This window comes from Elaeis guineensis, chromosome 5 (genome assembly GCF_000442705.2).
Source record: "Elaeis guineensis isolate ETL-2024a chromosome 5, EG11, whole genome shotgun sequence".
Classification (NCBI taxonomy): domain Eukaryota; kingdom Viridiplantae; phylum Streptophyta; class Magnoliopsida; order Arecales; family Arecaceae; genus Elaeis; species Elaeis guineensis.
Window position 1 is genome coordinate 24,009,859 of NC_025997.2, and position 14,261 is coordinate 24,024,119.

The 14,261-nt window shown below is 34.9% G+C and overlaps 1 protein-coding gene across 1 annotated transcript in view; it reads right to left on the reverse strand.

Moving 5' to 3' along the window:
• Positions 1-10,958, reverse strand: part of LOC140857961 (protein SENSITIVITY TO RED LIGHT REDUCED 1-like) — a 45,271-nt gene extending 34,313 nt beyond the window's left edge. Inside the window, exons 1-2 of the mRNA XM_073257371.1 lie at positions 10,809-10,958; positions 10,561-10,759 (exon numbers count right to left, since the gene is read on the reverse strand). Of these exons, the coding sequence (XP_073113472.1) occupies positions 10,561-10,759; positions 10,809-10,958 (349 nt within the window). The remainder of the gene's footprint in view (positions 1-10,560; positions 10,760-10,808) is intronic.
• Positions 10,959-14,261: the final 3,303 nt, after the last annotated feature.

The window sequence follows — 14,261 nt, forward strand, 5'->3', positions numbered from 1 at the left end:
ACTAAAGGATACTACTTCTACCTCGCTGCAGAATAAAAGGTGTTTGTCCGCAGTCGGACAGTCTTTTTGGAAAAAGAGTTCCTTGATGAAGGAGCTAATGCTTGTAAAATTGAACTTGATGAAGTTCATGAGGTGGAAGGACCGACACATACAGAATTGAATTTTATTGGTGAATCGAATCCGGAGCCAGTAGAGGCACCATTAAGGAGATTCGGTAGAGTACTGTGTCAGCCAGACAGATACTATAATTTTTTGATCTGAAACTGTGATCCTATTGAACTTGATGAAAATGATGATGATCCGATCACCTATATAGAGGCCATGCAAAGGTCCGACTCTCAAAAATGACTTGAGGCAATGAAGTCCGAGATGGAGTCCATGGACATCAATAGTGTCTGAACACTAGTTGATCCACCTGAAGGGATAAAATCCATAGGGTGTAAATAGATTTTCAAAAGAAAAAGAAGAGCGAACGAGAAGATAGAGACCTATAAATTCTGTCTAGTTGCTAAGGGTTATTGTTAACATTATGGTATTGACTATGATGAGATGTTCTCTCCGGTGGCAATGCTCAAGTCCATCTGGATTATGCTTGCTGTCGCTATACACTTAGATTATGAGATTTGACAGATGGATGTCAAAATCACTTTTCTTAATGGAGAGCTGAAAGAAGATGTGTATATGATACAACTTGAAGGGTTCATATCCACAGACGAGTCGAAAGTGTGCAAGCTGAAAAGGTCAATTTATAGACTTAAGCAGGCATCGAGGAGTTGGAACATGCATTTTGATAAAATAATCAAATATATGACTTTGTTAGGAATGGAGAAGAGTCTTGCATCTACAAATGGGCTTCCAATCTGTGTCATTTTTCTTGTGCTGTATGTGGATGACATACTGTTACTAGAAAATAACATCCCGACTTTGCAGAGTGTGAAGTTATGGTTATCATCACAGTTCTTTATGAAGAATTTGGAAGAAGCATCCTACATCCTAGGGATAAAGATCTATAGGGATAGATTTAGAAGGTTGCTTGGATTGTCCCAATCCACGTACATTGGCACCTTGTTGAAGTGGTTCAACATGGATAATTCTAAGAAAAGCTATCTTTCGATAGGCCATAGAATTACTCTTTCCAAGAAGAATTATCCGACAACACTTGAGGAAAGAGAGCGCATGAGTAAAATACTATATGCTTCGACAGTGGGATCTATCATGTACGCTATGACATATACGAGGTCGGATATGGCCTATTCACTCAGGATTGTGAGTAGGTACCAGTCAGATCTGGATGAGAAGCATTAAAAGATTGCAAAAATAATTCTAAAGTATTTGAGAAATACTAAAGATCAATGATTTATCTATGGAGACTCTGATCTGAAACTTGTGGGATATACTGATTCTAATTTTCAGTCAGATTGTGATGACAGCAGAAGCGTGTCAGGCTACGTATTTACTTTGAATAGAGGAGCTATTTGTTGGAAAAGTTTCAAGCAACATACTGTGGCCGATTTTGTATGCAAAGCGAAATATATTGCTGCATCGGATGCTGCAATGGAGGCAGTATGGTTGCGAAAGTTCATTATCAAATTGAGAATTATACCTTCTATTGATGGTCCTATCTTGTTGCATTGTGATAGCTCAGTGCCATAGCTCAAGCGAAAGAACCTAAGTCACACCATCGCACTAAACATATTCTGTACCGCTATCACCAAGTGTGAGAGATCGTGAACTGAGCTAACGTCGAGCTTCAGAAGATCGATGGAAAGGAGAACCTAGCCGACCCCTTCACTAAAGCTCTCGAGATCAAAGAGTTCGATGACTTCAAATGGAAGATGGGTATAAAATACTGTCCCGATTGGCTTTAGTCAAAGTGAAAGTTGTTGAAAATTATGTCCTAAAATCAATCATGTGATGATTGAGTTCATCCTTGTATATGAATTATTAGTTATTAAATAATAGTTATTCTGATATTTTTCATCATAAAGTGACATCTTCCTTGAACTCTTGTACTGTGATGAAGTCTCTAGAACTATGCTAGTGTATAATAAAGAGAAGATTTATCGTATAGTTCTTAAACAAGTTCACGACCAAATGATACATCATTACGGGATGATGACATTTATCGAGTGAAGGTCATTGTGTGCCATGTGAGTTGGTTATCCTTTTAACTAAGAAGTGTGGTGACATTGATATGGCATACAGGTGAGATATAAGGGTACATCATCACTGAACAAGTGACTCACCTGCTGAGCGTTCTGCTGTCAAGAGCTGCTCGCAAAATATATGGGTATAAATATTCTTCAGACTTGAGATCACCATAGTGACTTTCAAGCAACTCACTGTACTTTGATGTCGAACTATCTGAATTTTTAATACAGTGACGAAAGACTACTGGGTACAGTCAAGTACTTGCGAAGTTTATATATGGATCAAGATGGGATTGATCTCTCCAGATTATTGAAGTTGATATATCACTGTATTTTAATTTAGTAAAGCCTTGACCAGGGTAATCCATGAGATGAATTTGAAAGGTGGAATATAATATGGATGAAGCAATCTTGGTTGACAGTTAACCTGAGACCATCTTAGAGTATCCAGAGTCAAAAGGATGAATTATGCGGTAACCATGCATATAGATTTTAAAATATTCCTTTGCGATAATTTGACTTATCTGGATGTCGGAAATCATTGCTAGATGATATTTTGATTAGTACAGGAATTGGTTCCTGTGCTACCGGTTTAGTGTTTGAACCTATGGAGTCACGCACACAAGTCAGACAAAGTAGGAAGGAATTGACCTATATTTATTGGTCCAATCTGTAAGTACTTGACTTGATTGAATATATAAGCTAATTTGATTGAGAATTGAGTTATGGGTCAAATAAGACTGAAGAGTTGACTATATCTAGTTAGCACTACATATGATGTTCAGGTTCAATCTCAGGGATGAACAGTTTCTATCTATGATCCCTGAAATATATGAAAGATTGGATTTAAGTACTAATTAATTTTAGATTAGATCTGAATTAATTAGACTTAAATAGATCTAAAATCTAAGTTAGACTTGGTACAAAAATTCTAAAGAATTTAGGATTGATAGTTTTTCGAAATTATTTCGAACCGGCTTTGAATCAGACTCGAATCAGATCTGTTTTGGATGAGATATGAGTATTCCTACTTGCACTGAGAATACCCAATCATGAAGTATGATCAAAAATTAGTTTGGTGCTTATTTGGGGCATCCCAAGTGGGTGTGAGAGTGGGTACAAAGTGGATGTCATAAGTGATGGCAATTATATCTCATGTAGGAGTCCTTCTTTCATGAGTATTGGACCAATTCAAATTAGATTTGAATAAAGAGTCCTACTCTTATTGGGTCATGAGAATCATCTATAAATAGAGAAAATCTTTATCTATAGATGAAAGAAGAGAATAAAATAGCAAACAAATCAAATTGAGAGAAGAAAAAAAGAGAGAGAGATAGGCATGTGAAGAGAGAGATCTTTCATCTTCTACATCTCTCCCTTTGTTGCCGCCTCCTCTCCTTGGGTGTGGATCCTTCTTGGGCATCCTACCTACTGGTGTGAGGTGTCACATCATCATATCTTATCTCTCGATTGATTGAGTTGCAAAGTCAATTGGATTGGAGTTCATCCTGCTTTCCTGCAGCGTTTGACGTGCATGCGAAGCAGAGGGTCTGCATATCCAAGCCTCCGTGAAGGTTTATATCAGATAATTTAAGATTTGATCTCTGATTCTGCTGTGATTCAGGTAAGGATTTGAACCTTAAATAAGTAGAACATTAGAAAAAAATTTTAGATACAACCTGGATATTCTGGAGGAAAACTGTTTCCTTTTCTTCATATGCATGATATATCGATGAGCTTGTTCCAATGTAATTCTATCAAAACGTATCCACAATCTCTTTCCAATAGGGCGACCAAATACATCACCACCATCATCATTCCAGCTTGCTCGATTTGACTTAGTTTCCACATCATTCAGATATATTGAACAGAAATGCATACATTCTTCCATCAAGTATCCTTTGGCAATACTGCCTTCTGGATGGGCTCGATTACGTACGTAGCATATTAGTGTAAGTAAATACCTACATTACTATTCAAGATAACCAATATGTTGACAAATAATAGGAAAAAATTGATTTCATTCAATCACTATCATTTTGGACATACTTCTCAATGGGATACATCCATCGAAATTGAATTGCTTTAGTGAGAATTGCTTCATCAGCTAAATGTATAGGCAAATATTCCATCACATCAAAGAAAGATGGTGGAAATATCTTCTTAAGATGACAAAGTGTAAGAGCAATACGATCTTGGATATACTCAAAATTAGTCATCTTGTTCACCTTGGAGCATAATTGCCTAAAAAAATTACTCAATTCAATCAATGGTTAAACAACATTATTGGGTAATGCTCTATGAATTGCCAAAGGAAGTAATTATTGCATCAATATATGACTATCATGACTCTTTAAACCCCAAATAGTTCATTCTTTTCGATGCATGCATCAACTTGTATTGGATGCATATCCATCAGGCACTTTAATAGTCTTTAGCACTCTAAAGAATATATCCTTGTCCTCCTTAGTCATTGCAAAACATGCAGGGGGTGGATATATTTTGCCAAACCCTCTTGATTGTGGGTGTAACGCCTTCCTAATACCCATCTCTTTAAGATCACATCAAGCTTTCAAATTGTCCTGTGATTTTTTTGCATGTCCCGACAATATCCAAAGCACATTATCACAAATATTTTTTTTGATATACGTTACATCAAGATTGTGATGTATAGTGGGTGTAATGCCTTCCTAATACCCATCTCTTTAAGATCACATCAAGCTTTCAAATTGTCCTTTGATTTTTCTGCATGTCCCAATAAAGTCCAAAGCACATTATCACAAATATTTTTCTCGATATGCACTACATCAAGATTGTGACGTATTAAATTGTACTCCCAATAAGGCAATTCAAAGAAAATATTTTTCATTTTCCAACTAGGGCTTCTCCTTTTGTCATGATCCTGCTCTTCTCTTTTTGCTTTTTAAGATTTTCTTTATCATATTCTGTGAGTATATTCTCCAACTATCTGACAACATTTGATCCTGATAAGTAAGCAGGTCTACCTGCTACTTCCCTCTTACTATTAAAAGAGATTTGTCCTTCCAAAATTTATGAGTATTGCCTAATCAGCGATGGTGTCCTATATAACAAAGCTTTCTGCTATTTGACAACCATTGTGATCGAGTTTCATTATTAAAATAGGGACAAGTAAGTTCACCTTTTGTGCCCCATCCAAATAAATTAACATACGTAGAAAAATCACTAATGTCCGCAATAATGCAGCATGAAGTTAAACATCCTTTTAGAGCATGCATCATAAGTGGGTATACCTTCTTCACATAGTTCCTTCAACTCTTCAACTAATGGTTGCAAATACACATCAATCTTATTTCCAGATCTTTTTGGCCCATCAACAAGCACTAATAAAATGAAGTATGGTTGTTTCATGCACATCCATGGATGTAAATTGAATGGCATAAGGACAATAAGCCAGGTACTATGCGCTATTAACAGGATCTAAAGGGATTAAATCTATTTGTAGCTAAACCAAGCCTCCCATTTCGACAATCACTAGCAAACTATGGATTTTTTGATCAAAAATTTTTTAGGCTTGAGAATCTGTAGGATATCTGAAGACACCATCATCAACTCGTTCCTCTACATGCCATCTCATGAAACTAGTAGTTTTTGATGATATAAACAACCTCTGCAATCTTGATTTCAAAGAAAAGTATCGTACTTGTTTTGCAGCAATTTTGGTATCCTTATTGCTCATTTGACTTGAATCTCCATCAAATTCTTTGTATCTAGAACTTTCATAAATTTCACATTTTGAACACCCCTCATCCTCACCTCTAAACAACATACAATTATTTGAACATGCTTCCCATGTCTTATAAGTGAAACCCAAATCTGTAGTAATCTTATTGGCATCATAATAATCCCTTGGTAGTTGTACTCCTTCAGAAAATATGTCACTTAACAACTTCAATAATATTGTCACACTCCTATCTGTCCATCTAGACAATACTTTCAAATACAACAACCTTACAATAAATGAAAGTTTTGTAAATTTAGTACATCGTGGGTATATATATTTCACACTCTACATCTTCAAGAAGTCAGAAAAAATTCTTAATTTTATCATTAGGTCCATCATTATGATCAGTTTCTATTGGATAATCATATGAAATTGAAATTCCATAAGCTTCATGTACCATCTCAACCATATCATCTCCCACACCTTCTCCTGGCCTATTTTCATTTTGTTGTGAAAGAACATGTGGAGAAACATAAGGCTCCCCATGATTGGTCCAAATCTTATACTTTGTGAGAAATCTATTTACAATTATATGTTCTACTCTAACTCAAATATTGATCCAGAAATCTAGTCGGAACAATTTCACTCTAACTCAATAAGGATCATTGATCCAGAATGATCCTATTGAGCTCTCACAATCCATCAATAATATCTAACAATATGTAGTGACAATCTAGCAGAATCGAAACAGAACTTCTAGGTATAGTTAATGTATAATACAGTCCCTCTATCATGAGTCCCGACTAGATGACAGGTTATGGATAAATCATCAAACCTCATCATCAATCATATGATAGATCTGATTGAAATAGTGATTTTAAATAAAAACTCTTTTTTCTTAATCACACTGCTATGGCCATAGTCTTGTGAACAACTATGACATTATAGGTTAAAAGATCAGTCACATAACTACAGTATTGAGATGGTCACTGACGATTGAATAAAAATTCATGTGATCTCTCATATGGTCATGCTCAGTACTAGTTGTTCTCTAACAACTATCCATACCACTCAGTATCTTTACACCATAGATTAGAGACTTATCTATCTCGAAAGAAGCGAACCGTACATCGGTCCATCTGAATTGATCATCGTCCCCATGACTATCCTATGATCGAAAGTAATTTAGAAATCGATCATACATACCTCTAATTCTAAATAATTAAGAATATGTATCATAATATCAATTTCAAAGATAATTCAAAAATACATAACACTTGAATAGAAAAAGAAAACTTATCCTTTATTGATTAAATCAATAATTTAAGTATAAATTTATGTCATAGAATAAAAAATATGTCAGTCAAAAATTGACTTCTAGGACATACATCTAACAAGATTCTTCACTTAGTTTGCAATGTGTGAAAAAAATATTAAAATTCTGCATAGTGCAAAAATAGAAAATTATGAACACAAGCAACCAAAAACACTCTATAGCAATTACTTACATGATTCTGAAACCACATGTAAATGTTTCTACATGAATCTTATCAATTTGATTTGCTGCTATATGAGGAACTTGCCTTCTCAAATATTCCTTGTGCTTCCTATAAACTATAATATATTGATTATATTCTTATTTAAAAAAATAAAAAAATACTTAATATAGGGTTTAGATTAATTTACATTTGAAATGGAGCAACTTTGTCAATGTTATGCATGACATATTGATGAGCTTGTTCCAATGTAATTCTATCAAAACGTATCCGCAATCCCTTTCCAATAAGGTGACAAAATACATCACCACCATCATCATTCTAGCTTGTTCAGTTTGACTTTGTTTCCACATCATTCAGATACATTGAACAGAAATGCATACATTCTTCCATCAAGTATCCTTTGGCAATACTGCCTTCTGGACGGGCTCGATTACGTACGTAGCATTTTAGTATAAGTAAATACCTACAATATTATTCAAGATGACCAATATGTTGACAAATAATAGAAAAAAATTGATTTCGTTCAATCACTATAATTTTGGACATACCTCTCATTGGGATACATCCATCGAAATTGAATTGCTCTAGTGAGAATTGCTTCATCGACTAAATGTATAGGCAAATGTTTCATCACATCAAAGAAAGATGGTGGAAATATCTTCTCAAGATGACAAAGTGTAAGAGCAATACGATCTTGGATATACTCAAAATCAGTCATCTTGTTCACCTTGGAGAATAATTGCCTAAAAAAATTACTCAATTCAATCAATGGTTCAACAACATTCTTGGGTAATACTCTACGAATTGTCAGAGAAAGTAATTATTGCATTAATATATGACTATCATGACTCTTTAAATCCCAAATAGTTCATTCTTTTCGATGCATGCATCGACTTGTATTGGATGTATATCCATCAGGCACTTTAATAGTCTTTAGCACTCTAAAGAATATATCCTTGTCCTCCTTAGTCATTGCAAAACATGCTGGGGGTGGATATATTTTGCCAAACCCTCTTGATTGTGGGTGTAACACCTTCCTAATACCCATCTCTTTAAGATCACATCAAGCTTTCAAATTGTCCTGTGATTTTTTTGCATGTCCCAACAATATCCAAAGCACATTATCACAAATATTTTTTTCGATATGCATTACATCAAGATTGGGACGTATTAAATTATACTCCTAATAAGGCAATTCAAAAAAAAATATTTTTTTTCCAACTAGGTCTTCTCATTTTGTCATGATCTTGCTATTCTCTTTTTCACTTTTTAAGATCTTTCTTATCATATTCTATGAGTATATTCTCCAACTATCTCACAATATTTGATCCTGATAAGTAAGCAGGTCTACCTGCTACTTTTCTCTTACTATTAAAAGAGACTTTATCCTTCCAAAATTTATAAGTATTGCCTAATCAGCGATGGTGTCCCATATAACAAAGCTTTCTGCCATTTGACAACTATTGTGATCGAGTTTCATTATTACAACAAGGACAAGTAAGTTCACCTTTTGTGCCCCATCTAGATAAATTAGCATATGTAGGAAAATCACTAATTGTCCACAATAATGCAGCATAGAGTTAAAACATCCTCTTAGAGCAAGCATCATAAGTGGGTATACCTTCTTCCCACAGTTCCTTCAACTCTTCAACTAATGGTTGCAAATATACATCAATCTTATTTCTAGGTTTTTTTGGCCCATCAACAAGCATTGATAAAATGAAATATGGTTGTTTCATGCACATCCATGGAGGTAAATTGAATGGCATAAGGACAATAAGCCACATACTATGCACTATTAACATGGATCTAAAGAGATTAAATCTATCTGTTGCTAAATCAAACCTCACATTTCGACAATCACTAGCAAACTATGGATTTTGTTTTTGATCAAAAATTTTTTAGGCTTGAGAATCTGCAGGATGTCTTAAGACACCATCATCAACTCGTTTCTCTACATGCCATCTCATAAAACTAGTAGTTTTTGATGACATAAACAACCTCTACAATCTCGATTTCAAAGGAAAGTACTGCACTTGTTTTGCAATAATTTTGGTAGCCTTATTGCTCATTTGACTTGATCTCCATCAAATTCTTTGTATCTAGAACTTTCATAGATTTCACATTCTGAACACCCCTTATCCTAACCTCTAAACAACATACAATTATTTGAACATGCATCCCATGTCTTATAAGTGAAACCCAAATCTATAGTAATTTTATTGGCATCATAGTAATCCCTTGGTAGTTGTACTCCTTCAAAAAATACATCACTTAACAACTCCAATAATATTGTCATACTCTTGTCTGTCCACCCAGACAATATTTTCAAATGCAACAACCTAACAATAAATGAAAGTTTTGTAAATTTAGTACATCCTGGGTATTGTTCACACTCTGCATCTTCAAGAAGTTGAAAAAAATTCTTAGTTTCATCATTAGGTCCATCATTATGATCAGTTTCTATTGGATCATCATGTGAAATCGAAATTCCTTAAGCTTCATATACCATCTCAACCATATCATCTCCCACACCTTCTCCTAGCCTATTTTCATTTTGTTATAAAAGAACATGCGGAGAAACATAAGGCTCCCCATGATTGGTCCAAATCTTATACTTTATCAGGAATCCATTTACAATTATATGTTCTTTTGCAACATTTCATTTCACAAAGTAATGATTAATATATTTTCTACACAGACAATAAATGCTTGCATTAGGACCCTTGTTAGCAAATGCAAAGTTGAGGAACTTTTCAACCCCTTCAATATACACAAGTGATACTCGATCTAACAAATCAATCCAGCTTTTATCCATTGCACTTGATATCCCTAAATGGCAACAACGAAGACTTTATCCCTCCTAATAAAAATATAGATATATAAGAATAGTATTTAAAAAAAGCGTGCTTCAGAGGAAATGGTGATAACAAGAAAGCTAAAATTAATAAAAAAAAGAGAGGAAAAGACTTTATCCAAAACTATGCCGATTTCTTCAATAATGTTCAATTTGGAACATACTTAGAATTTCTTTACTTTATCCAAAATGGTTGAATTTTGCTCAAAGTAAAATATCTCCAAGTTTTTCAAAATTTGACCCATAGAGATAAAAACATAAATTGAAAACAAACAAAAAATAGAAGAGTTAGACTCGAGAATGATCAGACTAAACAGAAAAATAGCTAAAATTTAAGAGTCCTTATTTTACCCGACAATAAACTTTCTAGTTCCAATTCTGAATCGATGTTGAAAAACATCCATCGGTACTTCCCAAATGGCTCGGTGTCCAAGACAGGAAATGCAATGAAAGGACATACAGTGATGTGATCTCGAATTGCCCAGACATAGCAAGCATTCCCCTCTTTCCAATTAGAAATATCCTCTACTTCATTGAACAAAGCACCACTCTTGTACCCCCAAAAAAAAAAAAAACAAAGCACCACTCAACATTACAACCTTATCCAATTGTTCTGGCTCCCAATTCTCTTTAAAAAGATTTCCAATGAGAAAAGAATAGCCATAAGGCATGTAGAATAGTGTGGGTTTATCAGCTATTCTACCAGAACTCTCATTCACCCTGACAATTGTGCACCCAAACCACTGCATAACTACGATGTCAGCCCAAGTAAACATAGGATCGAATACTTGGATTTATAAAATGTTAAGGATGTCGAGTTCCCATTTCAGAACCAATGCTAAAGCAAATTGGAATTGGGAGAAGTGGTAACGTTGAAGGCTGTCAAGGGCATAGACCTGTTGGAGTTTTATGATTTCATGTATGCAGAATTTTTTAAAAAAATATGCAGCAGAATTTAAAATTTTTTAGATTAAATCTAATTTAATCTAAGCATGCATAAGATCAAATCTTCAAACCATAAACAAGATCATTATATGTGAGATAAGATTCAGATACAGAAATCAAATAGAAAAAAATAAATAAAGAACATACCTTGGTATGGATCAATCTTCACTATGCACTGATGATCATGGATATCTTCCGAAGATCCTTTGTAGCCGCACAAGCATCCAGCCTCTATGGATATTCACATGAGACTCTGATCTGATCATAAGCCTTTTAATCTCACTGGGGTGTTAGCTCCCTTGCATAGATCGCATCTTGATGATTGAAAATTTTCTTTTTTCTCAAGACACTCTTAGAGAAGAAGAAGAGGTTGGAGGATACTGATCTCTACGCTAGAGATCATGAGAAGAATCATTTCTTCTCTTTTCTTCTTAAAATCCATGCACCAAATCTTTACAATAGAGATGTAAGAATTTTGTTCAACTTTTGGATAAAGAAGAGAGGAGACATCCATATCCAAACATGGACAAAAGAGTGGAGAGCAGATATCCAAACAACCAACACTTGGTTGTGTGTAAGAAAGAAAGGATATGGGATACATACCTCATGCCTCCCTTCTTCACGCCATCCTACTTTTCTCCCATAATTTTTCATGCACAAAAGAGCTCTCTTTTTGGTGTCAATCTGATCCTCATCTGGTGTCCAACGTCCCAAAGTGCTGGGTTTAAATAGAGAAGAGATAGAGTTCTAATTTGGATAGGAGATGGGAGTCCAAACAAGTTAGGACTCTAATCCTTTTAATGCCGCCCACCCCAATCAGATTTCCACCTAGGTTTTACACGAGAGAAAGAGGATTTCACAAGGATTCTTACACGCTAAAAAGAGTGGGGCGTGGGGTTTGGATTGGCGCACAAAAACTAGGTGGGCGTGGGCTTTGTTTGGCGCATGGAAAGGAAGAAGTTTAATCCCATAAGACTCTTAGATTAGGTGGCTGTTTTAAATCAAATAAAATTCCAATCAATCTTAATCATATTAGGACTAGATTAGACCTAAAATGATGAAAAATCAAATCTAATTTGGAGTCCAAACTATTTAGATCAGATGTCACCTAATTGGAGGAGTCTTGGTCCTTTAAGACTCTTGCTTGGTGCTTGAGTCAAACTCAATTTAATCATAATTCAATTAGAATTTGATGCACCCATGGAAATAAAAATTTTTAATCCAAATAGAAACTCATACATCCTAGTCTAATTAGGAATTGAGTAAAATCCAAATCTTAATTCAAATGAGAATCATTCTCTCATGCAATCTAGGTTATCTTATAACCCAATCAGATTTGATCAAATCAAATCCATGTCAAGTCAAATTAAATTCAATTTAATTAGACTTGATACAAACCCCAGAGCTCAATCAAATTGAGCCACTTAGCAATCTAATTGCCAATTAATCTTTCTTTAACTCACTAACTCTTTAGCGAGTTACATAATGCAACTTTTGCATTGGATCAATCATCAATCAAATTGATAATCAAATTCTGTTATGATTTATAATCATAATTCAATCATCTGATCAGTCAATAGCCTCTTTGTGTGTGATCCTATAGGTTCTATTCTGTCTGGTAGTGAGATATATTATGATCCCTATCACAATATCATTGAAAATTTTTTTAATAGATTGAAACCGTTCCAACTCTGCCCATCAAAGATCATCGATCATCAAGATGATGTTCGTGGGTCTCACAATCTACCAGTGACACCTAGTAGTATATAGTGATAATCCAGCAGAATAAAAGATGATGAACCTCTAGGTGCAGTTAACATATGATACAATTCCTCTATCATGATTTCCGACCGAATGGCAGGTCATAGATAATTCATCAAACCTCATCATCGGTCATATGATAGATTCAATCAGCTTGAGTCTATATGTGATTCTATAGAAATACTTTTTCATCAATCACACTACTATGGCCATAGACTTAAGGACTCAGCCTCTTAAATCTCATAAGACTACTTTCTTCTGCTAAGGTCGATAGATCCCATCTTAATGCACACCCCACTCCTATAATAGACTAACTGTCGCCAACATCCACTATAAGGGCTCATTGAGATCCATGTTGATGTGTCGGTCAAACTCCAGCAGCCTCACTGTGAGTAGTAGTGTCATCTCAGATTAAAAAATCAGTCATACAACTGCAGCATCGAGAAAGTCACTAATGAGTGAGCAGACATCCATGTGACTTCTCGTATTGATCACACTCAGTGCTAGTTATTCTCTAACAACCACCTGCACTCTCACTCCAGTATCTCTACATGCAGACTCAAGATCTATTTGTCCGAAAAAAGTGATCCGTACACTGATCTATCTAGATCAATCACTATCCCCATGATGATCCTATGATCAGGAGCAATTTAGGAATCAATCATTAATGACACATGTCTTCAATTTTCAACTTTTTGAGAATATGTGTCATCATCTTGTTAATCTCTTGGATGATTCATGGACACATAAAATATGAATGGTAATATAGATGTCCAATAAGTAGAAAATCATATCTTAAAAATATAATATATGTCAGCCAAGATTATCTTCTAGGGCATACATCCAACAATCTTCCACTTGCACTAAAGCCAATCTGCCATGTACCAAATCCCATCTTCACAAGACAGGCTTCAGTCTGAGGCTAGCTAAGTGACTTACTAGTGGGTCATCCACATCACATGTGAAGTTTACTCTCTACACTTCTATGTATTTTTACTTGAGATAGTCACGTATTCTGCTGCTCTATGTGCTTGGATATTTGGTGGGACCTAGGCTCCTTAGCAAAGACTGTGGTGCCATTATCTTTGTAGTATAGTGTCATAGTATTTGATGGCATGACAACTAGTTCTACAACTAACATTATAACTAGAATGCATCCTACACATCTATAGTGTACTTAGCTTCCATCAATTGATTATTTGAAATATTTCTATGATATCGATATAGGAACACACCCCATGATGTAGACATTCTATCATCAATATCAGATATAAAATCTGAATTGGTATATCCTCCCACTCCTCGTTTTGATCCTTCTCCCAATTGAGAACATGTCCTCAGTTCTT